The 13,533-nt window shown below is 42.8% G+C and overlaps 1 protein-coding gene across 2 annotated transcripts in view; it reads left to right on the forward strand.

Moving 5' to 3' along the window:
• Nucleotides 1–13,533, forward strand: part of CLUH (clustered mitochondria homolog) — a 107,555-nt gene that overhangs the window by 56,090 nt on the left and 37,932 nt on the right. For both annotated transcript variants that reach the window (XM_081944344.1, XM_081944345.1), the window contains exons 6-9: nucleotides 449–603; nucleotides 2,727–2,852; nucleotides 5,359–5,506; nucleotides 9,865–9,957. In XM_081944344.1, the coding sequence (XP_081800470.1) occupies nucleotides 449–603; nucleotides 2,727–2,852; nucleotides 5,359–5,506; nucleotides 9,865–9,957 (522 nt within the window). The remainder of the gene's footprint in view (nucleotides 1–448; nucleotides 604–2,726; nucleotides 2,853–5,358; nucleotides 5,507–9,864; nucleotides 9,958–13,533) is intronic.

A 13,533-nucleotide genomic window follows, 5' to 3' on the forward strand; every position in this document is an offset into this window, starting at 1 on the left:
ATCAAAAGCCACATTAGAGATGTGGGCGAATGAAGAATTCTGGGAGTTTGGAGTCTGTGGTGTTGAGAAAATGGTCTAAAATTGGAGGCTTTGGAAACGACTGAGAACAGAAAGACAAGTAAAGATTATCCCAAAGATAATTTGGGAATGTATAGGAATTCTTGCCGCTTTCCCCATGTAAGGGGTAATACACCAACTGGAAGCTTTGGAATTCACCATTTTAATTCAGACGAAGTGGCTGGAATGCAGATCCTAACTACCAAAAGTGGAGAGAAACCACAAGATCATTGATTGGTTGGTTGGTTGATTGATTATCTGAATTATTTGCATGGTGCTTTTGCTTTTTTTTTTTTAAAGACATTCCCAAGAGGGAATTTAAATCTCTTGTTCGCTTTTAATTTTTCTCTCTCTTATCTCTTCCCATAACCCCCCCCTCCTGCCCCCCAAGCCTCTGCAGTGCCTAAAAGTCCTAACTATGAGTGGCTGGAATCCACCACCTGGCAATCGCAAGATGCACGGAGATCTCATGTACTTGTATGTCATCACGGTAGAAGATCGACATGTCAGCATTACCGCATCCACCCGAGGTTTCTACCTCAATCAGTAAGTAGCTAAATAACTGGGTTTTTTTTTTTTTTTTGTCTGCCCCCTCGTCAAAGGCCAAATGTTTTGTTTTTAATGCTGAGTCTCATTTTGGGGTCAATTCCATTTTGTCCCTCTTGTTTGGATGCACATTTGAGCTTTGAACAAACGACTTCTCATTGATTTTGGGAGACAGTCTGTGAGACGTTACATTAAGTTCACACTGTGGGTAGAATTTACCATTTCTGATTATTACCATTTTTCTCACAAATATACATGGAGATATATAAATATAAACACACACACACACACACACACACACACACACAGGATAATATTGCAGGATCCAATCTGGGTCGGTCACCGGGACCAGAGGTTTTGTCTCCCAAACTTGGGCTCCTCTGGTCCCGGTGGCTGACCCAGATTGGATCCTGCATCACTTTTCTATTCGAATTTGGAAGTTCCAATATCTTTTCTGTTGTTGCTGGGTTTGAATCTCATAAGCTGATGCTTATATCACCAAAATGCTGTTCATTGACAAAAGAGGGCAGGGTCTGGGTAATCTTTTTGAAAGAAAGAAGGAAGGAAGGAGGGAGGGAGAGAGAGAGAAAGAAAGAAAGAAAGAAAGAAAGAAAGAAAGAAAGAAAGAAAGAAAGAAAGAAAGAAAGAAAGAAGGCATTTTAAGAGATAAAATGGGCTTCTTGTGCATCAGCAATACCAAAGACACCTATTATTTTTCCTTTAAACTAACCTCCACATTTGGACCCGGTTGGGTTTTGGGTGGGACTTGGGCCACGAAATGAATGCTGGCAGGTTGCATAGGGTTCCTGTACCACCATCTTTGCACCCCCAAGTAGAGGAAGCAGGGGCAGGCAAAGGGAGCATCAGTTTTTGACAAACAGGTACTCCTAGACTTACCACCTAGTTGCTTAGCGACTATTCCAAATTACAATCAACTTGAAAATAGGGACTTACAATTTGGATTTGACGCACTAACAGTCAGGCCCTCTCCATGGTCACACCCTGGACCTATTTATTGCCATTTGCAGCATCTCTTGGTCACATGACTCTCTTTGCCAGTGCCAACTGGCACTTCCAGTTTTTGGGAAAACTATTACCCTAGTGCAGGGGGTCACCAACCCCCGGGCTGCGGCCCACTACTGGGCCATGGCCTGTTCAGAACCGAGCTACGTGAGCAGTTGACTGGTGCACGAGTGTGCCTGCGACGGATTGGTGTGCAGACGCACCAGCCCGCTGCTTATGCGTGTCGGTTCCCCTCTCCTCATCCCCCTCCACGAGGCCTCCGAGCCCTAAAGATTGGGGACTGCTGCCCTAGTGAACCATTGGTTTGTTTAACAACTAACGTTCGCTTAATAACTGCTGCATTCACTTTACGACTGTTGCATTTGCTTTAACGATCCCTGCAAAAAAAAGGCCACAAAATTGGGACTGATCCATTTGATGACCGTCGTGACATACAAATATAATAGAGCCTGCCCATTCCTATGGCAAGAACTACTCAGATACCCAAAGAGCCAGGGGACTGAGTGGAGAAGCTCCGAGCCCAAGGAGTGTTCACCATGGATCTGTTTTTGGAGGACTTGGGATGTTCCACTTGAATCCTGAACTTCCAAGCGGTGTAATGTAATTCTCTGTTTCCCCCAAAATAAGACCTCCCCGGATAATAAGCCCAATCGGGCTTTTGAGCACATGCGCTAAAATAAGCCATCCCCTGAAGATAAGCCCTCCCTGAAAATATTGCACCGCTCACTGCCTCCTGCATCTCAAAAATAATAAGACCTCTCTGAAAATAAGGCCAAGTGCTTATTTCGGGGGTCAAAAGAAAATAAGAACCTGTCTTTATTTTCGGGGAAACATGGTATTTCTTTATAGAGAGGTCAAATTGCCATTCACAAACAGGTTAGTGGGACCTGGTTCCCCATGAAAAACCATTTGAGTTGAAGAGTTGAGTTGATCAGGCGCCACGCAACTCGCCTGTTATATCCGGAATCTGCAGAATCAAAACGGGGGTTGATTTCTGGTTTGCTGAATGGCTTGGTGACTTGGTTTTTCTCGCTCCTAAAGATTAGGCTGTGGTTAGCTGTGGCATTGCCCCTAAACATCTTTGTCTTTCTTCCTTGCAGGTCCACAGCTTATAACTTCAACCCGAAACCTGCTAATCCCAGCTTCCTCAGCCATTCCCTGGTCGAGCTTCTGAACCAAATTAGCCCCACTTTCAAAAGAAATTTTGCAGCTCTGCAGAAGAAACGGTATTTTTTCTCTATTAGCCTTTTGCAGTCGCTCTCTTCCCCCCCTCTTCTTCCCTCTCTCCCCCTCCCTCCTTCTCACTCTTCCTCCCTCTCTCCCTCTCCCTCCCACTCTCACACACACTTCCCTCCCTCCCTCTCACTCTCTCTCCCCCCTCCCACTCTCACACACACCCTCCCTCCCTCTCGATTCCTCTCCCTCCCTTCCCCTCCCTCCCTCTCACTCTCTCCCTCCCTTCCTCTCCCTCCCTCTCACTCTCTCCCTCCCTTCCTCTCCCTCCCTCTCCCTCTCTCTCCTCCCTCCCTCCCACTCTCACACACACTCTCCCTCCCTCTCAATCCCTCTCCCTCCCTCCCTCTCAATCCCTCTTCCTCCCTCCCTCTCAATCCCTCCTCCCTTATTCCCTCTCTCTCTCATACACACACACCCTTTATTCATTCCAGCTGATAAACATTTTTTCATGTGTTGTTTCCTTTCCATTCTTTGTGTTACATTTTAGCATTTTAAGGATGCACAGTTTATTATTTATCAGATGTTTATCTCTGCCTTTATTGCTTCATAAGTAACTCAAGGAAGTGCACATACCTGTTACTCCTTTCTTTTTCCTATTTTCCCCACAACAACAACCCTGTGAGGTAGGCTGCGCAGAGAGAGAGAGAGGGAGAGAGAGAGAGTGACTAGCTCAAAGTCACCCAGCCGGTTTTCATGCCTAAGGAAGGATTAGAACTCACCATTTCCTGATTTCTAGACCAATATCTTACATGAAACTGGCTGTTTGTTTATTTTTTACATGTTTGTTTGTAATTCTTGCTTTTTGCTGGTAGAGCACCCGAGGCAGATAACATTAAAAAAAAAACCAGCAAAAATACTTAACATCTCATTTCAAAACCCACATTGAAAAAGCCTATCTGGGGAATTGTTATTATTATATAAACACATCTGGGGCTGAATCATTTGGGCTCTTGATAGCATACAACAATCAAGTACAGTAAGAACTTCCACAATGAAGTAGGACGTGTCAAATTCAAGGCCCAGGGACCGCATCCAGCTCACAGGGTGTTTAGATCTGACCCCACTGGAAACAGCAAAGGACTGGCCTGCAGTGCCTCTGCCAGTGAAAACGGAGCTCGAGAGGGCCGCAGGTGGCCCTCCCGGTCTCCGTTTTCAGCTATGACGGCCTCCTGCAGCGCTTTGCCAGTGAAAATGGAGCCCGGGAGGGCTGAGCGTAGCCCTCACGAGCTCAGTTTTCCCTGGCAGACTGCTAGCAAAACAAACTTACTAGTGAAAGTGGCATTTGATCACAGGAGGGATGTTGAGCTGGCCACGCCCACCCTGGCCCCCTGAGGTCAAACACAACCCTGATGCGGCCCTCATTCAAATCGAGTTTGACACCCCTGAACTAGAACAAAACGTCCACAGTAAAGGGGGGAAAAGCAGATTTTGTAAAAGAAGAACCTCACAGTCAGCCGAGTTACCACAACTTTTAATTCCATTTTTAAACAATATGTTAATCTTAGTTTGAAAAAAAAAATTTTTTTATTAGTTTTACAAAATTTTAAGGAAAAGGGTGATGGGTATGGTTACAAATTTTGACAGCTACATCATGCAGGAAATGGTGTTCCCCCCAATTCTCATAACTTTTACATAATGATAAACAAGATTTTATTGCTTAACTAGATTTTGACAGCTTATTTTTACATTGTATCTTTCAATGGTTTCAATCATTTATTTTGTATCAAACAAAAAGATTCCTTATATCAGCAATTGCACTATTTTTCTAACTTACTTCTGTGATCTGAGTTTTCTCATTGTTGCCTCCTCCCCCCCGCCTGCCAGCAAAGCCTCGGCACCTCCCATATCTTGTGTGGTGTCATCCACTTTATCTAGGAGGGCTTTGTTTTTTTCCATGAAGGCCTCCGCCTCCATAGTTGTATTAATTCTAACTCTACTGCCCTCCCAGAATATCAGCATACCTTCTGGCAGAAGCCACCGGAACCAGAATCCTTTATCAAATAATTTTTTTGCTAATAGTGCATTTTTTTTCTTTTATCTCTTACTTTCTTCGGGTTTTGTTTCAGGGTGGCTATCTCTCTGTCCTTGTATTTTAACGTTTGCCCCCTTTGTGCCCCCAGAATCTCATCTCTTGTAGCCTTTCTAAGAAATTTAATGTGAACCTCTCTTGGAACATTGTGTGTTCTAGCATAAGCTGAATTAACTCTATAAACCACGTCAATATCCCATCCTAACTGTTGTTTGTCTTTTTTAATATATTCAGCTAACATTTTTGTCATGATCTCCCTCAAGTCTTCAATGTCAGTCTCAATTACATTTTGAAATCTAAAGAAAAAAGACATCCTTTCAAATTCCATTTTTATCATGTGGTTCTCAAGTTCTAAATTTCCTCTCTGGAAATTAATCTTAGTTTGGAATTTGTAGACTATTGGGGGGGGGGGGGGAGGTGTGTTTCAGAAGAGTGGTAATGATGTGTTTCATTTTATTCCAAACCAGGGTCCAGAGGCACCCACTAGAGAGAATATCCACCCCCTTCCAAGTATACACATGGACAGCTCCTCTAGCCGAACATGTCATGGATTGTGTGAGAGCAGAAGATGCTTACACCTCTAGACTGGGCTACGAAGAACATATCCCGGGACAGGTAAAGGCACACTGGGCTTTGTGGATCTCTTCATTTACTTTTACAGTTAGTCTCTATGTTCCATTAATTCTTACTGTCTGTGAGGCATCTTCTGCTCTGAATCCACTCCTCAACACGACTAAACCCTCTGAAGTGAACTCAAAGATTCCTTTAGTAGGAGTGCAGGCTGACAAGTTCATCCATCAGGATGATGAATAGTTGTCTGCCACATCTATTCATCTCCGCCCTCTGCCTTTTATCCCCACAGCTAGGGTGGGGCTTCAGTTGCAGTGGTGGCTCTTCCATCCCAGGGATCGGCCTGTAGGTTTCCACTGCTCTCCTCTCCTCTGCCTTCTATGCGTCCGCGTTTCAGGCACTGGACCCAGCTGTTCCTCCTCTTCTTCATCAGCCACCTCCAGACCTGGGACTGTTGACTCTCCATCTGAAGGCTGATGGATGGCCCAGGTTCCACCTCTGTCTCTGCCAGCTCCATTTCCTTTTCCTCCTCAGAGCTCTCAGGTTTCCTTGATGCTGACCCTGACTTCCACGTCGCCTCCTCTTCCTCTGATTCGGCTGCTGGAGGGGCCGGCAGCCGACAGGCCACCACACCTTTTAAGTCTCATGAGGTAAAAAAAAATTACTTTGAGAACCAAATGTCTTGAGGCCTAACGAGACCAAAGGAAAGCTGATAACCTCTGAGCAGTTTCTTGTTTCTAATATAATTAAAGATCAGAAGGAGAAAAGGAGGAAGAAATGACAAGCTGAAGACAGGCCTGTCAAATGTAGAGGAGACAACCATGGCGAAAAACGAAGAGCTGATGAATAGATGGCTTCTTCATATATCTCTCTGAACAAAGAGTGGATAGGAGATTGTCCACAAGGGATAGTTGCTCCTCTCTAGGACGCTACAAAACAAAAATAGGTTTTGCGCACTGGAAGAAAAAGTAATAGCCCTCTTGTTCAAACCACGATTGGCATCTTAAAAGGACACTGGATTTGTATCCTTATACTTTTCTAATCCCATTCAGAAATTGCTTACTAGCTACTTCTCAGCTATCAGAAATCTTTGGAGTGACAGATCTGAAAACACTGGTAATTCAATCCTTAATGAAAGAAATTCTAACTGCAAACTTCAGTTCTTAAAAAAGAAATTGAAATAAACAGTAAAAAGCTTTTATTTTTATTTTAGAAAGTCATAAACTAATTAAAGGTCCAAATAAATTTGAACTAAGACTTTTTGAATTAATTATAATGAATACTTCCTGTGGGAAAGTTAAATTGTTTTGATTTTTTTAAAAAAAACAATAAGACTTTAAAAATTGGACACTAGAGGGAACGAAAGGTTTCAGTTAAGGAAGAGCACACAAATACGATTAACAGTTACAGACTGTTGCAAAATATTCTTAACACTGGAAATATTGAAGGACGCTTTTTAAAAATCGAGTCAAAGGTTAATATTAACAATGTCAACAGCAATATCTGTCTCTAGGAATAGACCAAAAGCCATGAGAAAAAGAGCAGGTTTTACCTGACGACATAGACTGAGTGATAGGCTACAAGAATTACATGGGAAAAGATGCTACAAAGACATTACAAAAGTAACCATATGATTTTTTAAAATAACTAAAAGGGATATGCAAGAGAATAACCTGGATACATTTTCTAGATACCACTTATAAACTAAAGTTGTTAAAACTTTGAAGAATTTCATGAGGATGGGTAAAGAAGAAATGAAAATAAATCAAGTCCTGTGACATTATTTGAGTGGACGAAAGATTAAGGTTGTGAGAAGTAAAAAAATATATATATATAAAGTTGGTTTATTAGATCAAGCTAATGTGGCAACCCCTCAAATATTCAAACATTGCTATCATGTCACCCCTGGTCTTCCCTTTCATCAAATTAGACATACCCAGTTCCCACAAACAAAGAGAACAAACGAAGCAATGTTGTCATTCCATATGTTGCAGGACTATCCAGAAAGCTCAGGAGGATTTTCAACCAACACAACATCCGCACACACTTTAAACCCAAGAATACATTAAAGCAGGAGCTTATCCACCCCAAGAATAAAAAGCCCAGATACAAACTGAGCAATGTGATTGATGCAATACAATGCAATGAGACCGATACTGATTATATATTGGGGAAATAAAACAATCACTTCACACAAGAGAAAAAAACCCATCGGGATAAGGTTCAATGGCCTATCGGCCTCCGAAATACAAAGGTTGTTCTTTTGAAAGCAGCAAAGTCCACATTCTGGACAGAGATTATCACTGGTTTGAAATAGCAATAGCATCTAAACTTCTATACTGCTTCACAGTGCTTTACAGCCCTCTCTAAGCAATTTACAGAGTCAACAAATTGCCCCCCAAAATCTGGTTCCTCATTTTACTGGGTTCTCGGAAGACTGAGTCAACCTTGAACTGGTCAGAATCGAACTGCTGGCAGTCAGCAGAATTATCCTGTAATATTGCATTCTAACCACTGGGCCACCAGGGCTCAGAAAGAGGGATTAAAGAAGTTACCTAATGTGAAAATTGAACAGCCCTCTCAATAGGAAGTGGAGTGGGGGGGGGAGGATCCGACATCACTTACCTCTTGTTTAGACACAGTCCTTTCAACATTCCCAAGAAGATTCCTCACCCATTTGCGCTCTGATTCAGGGGACCCTGAGGATATATACAGATAATTCCCAGAGGCCTCAATGACTCTCAGAGAGCTCACAACTCACCTTTAGAGTGCTAATGACCAGATGGCTGCAAAGAATATAAATTCTTCCAATCCCCACCATTCAGTCAGAACCAGGTGTGGGATTCAGCCGGTTCGGGCGAACCGGTAATTCTGGTGATCAGTGGGCCCCGCCCACCCGTCCCTGCGCTAGTCCGACCTATATTTCCTTTGTTTGAAGTCCAGCTGATAGGCCCAGCAGAACCGATTGCCACACCTCAGCTGTTTATTCATAGGGGGCTGCAGTAGAAGGTAAGTTTTAGAGCTGTTTTCAAACACACTGCAAGTGCGCTAAGCGGACACTCAGCAAACCGTTTGTTTCTCCGGTTGAATCCCACCACTGGTCAGAACTGAAGAATGGATGAGAAGCGAACTGGATGAACTGGATGAGAAGCGAAATGTTTTCAAGGGAAAAAAAACACCCAAGAAAGTCCAACTGCCTTTTTCCAAAAGCACCATCGAGAATCTCCATCGACCCAAAAAAAAAAAAAAAGCCCACAGGTCTACTAAAATAACCATTTTTGTTTTGAACTGTTTCATCTTTTATTTTGGCACACATTAACATCCCTTTGCAGTCTTGAAAGGTGCTTTTAATGTATGAATCAAGGATGTAATTCAGTTCCATTTCACCTTAAGGTCTTTGTTTAAGTGCTCGTTATGTCTCCTTCCATTTAGTCAAGTGCTTTGAGAAGCCCTTTTAGGGACTAAAACCTTACTTTTTTTTAAAGGAAAAAGAAAAATGTACTGATCCTTTAAAGCCACTTAGCGAATAAGAGTACATTATGTGGTTCACACCCCATAAATCATTGTTTTAACAGACCTCAATTAGCAGACATTTTTGCCGTTTGGAGACTACTCGCATTTAACGTACCATTTGTTGTTTCTGATGTAGTCTTGCTTTTCCCCCCCCATCTTTGTTCATCTGTGTCATTTATGTCAGTTTACAATAATGCAGATTATATAAATCAATGCAAATTGGATTTAAATGGCAAATTACCTGCTCTCTTCAAATTACGCCAAACTATTTACTGTAGTATTTCTAGGAGCTTCTAAATTATGTTTCCCACAAGGTAATAAGGTAAATGCAAAAATATCAGTTCCTGCCTTCTTAAAATAAAAGTTGCTTTGTGAGAGAGATGAGATTTTCCCCTCTAAATTTGATAGATAAATTTAAAAAAAGGAATAAAAAGCTCATGAGTTGTTCTCTTGCAAATGAGCCACCTGCTCAGTTTTACTGCTGAGAAGCCACCATTTCTTGATCCATTTGAACTGGAAAGCCACAGATAATCCTGGTTAATACGGTAAAATCAGAGATGGTATTCAGCCGGTTCGAACCAGTTCACCCGAACTGGTAGCGGAAATCGTGGGTGGGCCCCCCAGCTCTATGCTATCCTATTTGGGCACGTTTTTAAGGCTGGATGCGCGTGCGAGCAAAGCGCATGCACAGAAGGCACATGTGCGCCGGGTGAACGGGTGGTAACAAAATGTGCAACCCACCGCTGGGTAGAATGAAACGCAGTAGCTCAGCTCAAAAAGGAAACGTGGTTTGAAAAAGCCAGAAATTTTCAGTGAGCCAAGGTTGGAAAGTTGGTGTCTTTGTGTGCTTGCATGTAATATATTTAGCCTCTTCCCTGATCTCCTTTCAGACCAGAGATTGGAATGAAGAATTGCAGACAACCCGAGAGCTGCCGCGAAAAAATCTGCCGGAAAGGTTGTTGAGGGAGCGAGCGATCTTTAAGGTAAATTTCAAACCCTGCGGGAGAAATAGACAAATCCAGAAAGACACAGCAACAACCACAGGTTTCTAATCCTTACCATTATGAAGGATGAAACCTAAGTCATATTTTATGTCAGGGTTCCAAGTAATACCCCCCAACGAAAGAAGACTCCGAGGCTTGAGTTTCCTCAAAGTTCCATTTTGTTAGAGACGTCATATTGCCACCTCTGTGAAAACCCGAACCTGAAAGTTTCCAGGTGTTCCCCACCCAAATGAAAGTCCAAGTCCCTGCCCAGCACCCACGTGTCCGTCACATGGCCCAATCAGGCACCATCCAAAACTGGAGATGCCTCCCAGTCACATCATCGCAGCTGCAGGGCAAGATGGCCTTGACTCTCTGAGAAAAGAATGTTATTTTGACTTTATATCACCCATACTCCATATATAATCCCCCCTCCCATTTCCCCACAGTAGAAAATGTGGCAGGCCTGAAGGCTGAAATGTTAAAGCTGGCTTCCAGGTCTAACATTTTCCTTTCGTGCTCAGTGCTAAATTTGTCTGGTAAGGCTGTTTTTTCAGCAAGAGCATGGAGTCTGGTTTAAGGCAAGACGCCGTACAAGATAAATTTGCTTCCTTTGGTCAATAATTAAAGTTTACAGGACTAATCCTTTCCCTAAAATCAGTTGGCATAAGCCACTGGATTGCGGAAAGCAAAGGTAAATTGCAAAAGGCTGGACATTTCTTGCATAAGAGGTGACCATTGGGTGTTTTAGTCCCAAAGCCCTCAGAGTCTCATTAAGAAAGAGATCATAGGTTAGCGGTCAAAGGTTAGCGGTTTGTAATTTGGCATGCCAGAAGTTCTAAGATTAATCCTTCCCTTCCTCAGTTAAATTCCAGATAATGGGAGATTCAAATTGTCCGTCTGACTGAAGGTGATAGAGAAGGACCCAACCGTAGCATCAGAACTGCTCCAAAGTTTAGTCAACAGTATCTCCAGGAAGACTTGGGGGGGGGAGGGGGGGATAGTAATGGCCACTGCCAGTCAGGGTAGATCAAGAATTGGCAGATTAAAACTACTAGAATTAGAAGAATTGGCAGCCTACAACTACGGGATTACAACTTTTAAACAACCTTGTTCAGACTATATGGTTGGAATTGGTGGAAGGTGAAGTTACCGTATTTTTCAGAGTATAAGACGCACCCCCCCCCCCCAAAAGGAAGAAAATCTAGGTGCGTCTTATACACTGAATATAGCATTTTTGGCCTACTGAAACCCCGCCCCTTCATGAAAATGGACGTGCATAGGCTTTGGGAGGACTGCAAAGTGCTCCTGAGGGCTGGGGAGAGCAAAAACGAGTGAATAACTGGCCGTTTTTGCCCCCAGGAGCACTCTGCAAGTTTCCCAAAGCCTCTGCATGTCCTGTGTTTTGCAAAAAATGGTCCCGTTTTCACGAAAAACAGGCCATTTTTTTGCTTCCCCCTCCCCCAGGAGCACTTTGCAGGCCTCTCAAACTCTCTGCATGCCCCGTTTTTCATTAAAAAAATGAGGTGTGCAGAGGGTTTGGGAGGCCTGCAGAGTGCAAAAACTTTTTTTTTAATTTACCTCTTCAAAATTATAGTGCGTCTTATACTCTGGTGCATTTTATAGTCTGAAAAATACAGTATATACATCTGGAAGCTAATAGATGACCTACTTCAGCTGTAGGTAGTATTAAGCTAGTTCTGTCTTTCTCAGTCTTGGCCACTGGCAACTTTACGATGTGTGGACTTCAATTCCCAGAATTCCCCAGCCAGGGTGGCAGTAGAAGCATACACATAGTAGAAGTTCATCCACAGCCAGAATTCTGGGATTAGAAGTCCACGTATCTTACAGTTGCCACAATTGAGAAGCACTGAGGTGAATCAACCCAGCTTCTAAATTCCTGTTGTTGATGCGGTGAATGATTTAGTGTCCTTCACTTAGCACCAGGGCCTTAGTACCTGAGCCTGATTCTATATATTGGAGGCCTAAAATGTAAAGGATAAGAAAAAGTGAAATTAGGTTGTTCCCTTTATTTTAAAAAATAATGTTATTTCACGATAGTATTTTTGTCTGTTATATTCTGCAGCTTGATAGGATGGAATCCAAGAAAAAGCTTTCTCCTTTTCATTGTAATCTTGGTATATCTGGGAGAATTCCTTTTTCATGTTGTGTTTTTTTTTTAATGTACAATTACCAAAATGAAAAAAACCAAAGTGACAAATGCAAATAAATTAAAACGGATATTTAAAAAACACAGCATAAGCAGAGGACTGTTGTGGGGAAAATAGAGGCTATATCCCACCATGAGTTGATAAAAAAATAAATCTGAGATTAAAAGAAGAGAGGGGAGAAAGGAGAGGAAAGGAAAAGAAAGGAAGGGAAGGGATGGAAAGGAGGCCATGAAAATGATTAGGTATTTGCCTGCAATACTTCTACTCCAGTTGGGCAACTACGAAAACATTTCATTCATTTTTGCAACCAAAACCAAATCTGAGCAAGCAATAGTCGATCTAAAAAGAAAAGGGGATTGAGAAACCACCATCCGATGTGATCTACTGTGTCATCTGGAATGTGTTTAACCATTTGAGCCCTCACTTAGTGAATAGGAGAGAGTTTAACAAGGCTGGGGAAGGGCAGGGAACTGATCGCAGACATTATCGAGCAAGAGACAGGTGAATGAACTGGCAGCTGAGCACATGGAGGGCAACGTAGCCCAGGTGGCCAGAAGCTTGGGAAGAAACTTTTCATTCAAAGAGCTTCAACTTTTAATTATACGTGAAGCTGGGAAAGTGATCCTAGTGTTTTCATGTATTCATCCTAGCCTAGCATTAAAGGAGCTTTGCTAAAATCTGTGCTTGCTTAATCTTGCCCAGGTGCACGGGATTTGACAGCGCACTGCGCAGATGTGGTCTCTGGGATCAGTGTGCAAATACAACATTTTTGATTGACAGCAGTCATCCAGGGTGTCAGGGTTCCAAACGGCATCCAAAAGTAGATCAGAGTCCAAGGCAAAGTATTGCTCAAAGTTCCAATTTATTAAGAGAGCCATGTTAGCACATCTGGGAAAAACCAAATCTGAAAGCTTCCCGGTTTTCCCCACCCGGTTGAAAGTTCAAGATCTTGCCCCCACACCCACAAGTCCATCACATGGTCCAATCTCCCACTGCCATGCTGGCAATTCCACCCATCCAGTTTCGGTGAGGTGCAAAGACAAAGGATGACCTTGGCTTTCTAGAAAGAATTCTGTTATGGCTACATAGCATCTGTCACTCCTACAATCCCCCCTCCTATTTTCCCATAATAGAAAATGCATAGTAGAATAATAGAAAGTGTGGCAGGCCAAAGATCCGAAAGAAAAGATGGCTGCAGGCCTGACACAGGGTCTGTAACAACATTTTCCAGTGAAGTTCTTTTTAAGCAAAAGCAGAAGGGCTGGGGTATACAGACAGTCCTAGACCTACGGCCACAACTGAGCCCAAAATTTCTGCTGCTAAGCAAGACAGTTAAATGAATTTTGCCCCATTTTTCTTCTCATGGTTGTTAAGCGAATCTCTGCAATTGTTCAGTTAGTAACAC

This window comes from Natrix helvetica (assembly GCF_964273705.1).
Source record: "Natrix helvetica genome assembly, chromosome: 2".
Classification (NCBI taxonomy): Eukaryota; Metazoa; Chordata; class Lepidosauria; order Squamata; family Natricidae; genus Natrix; species Natrix helvetica.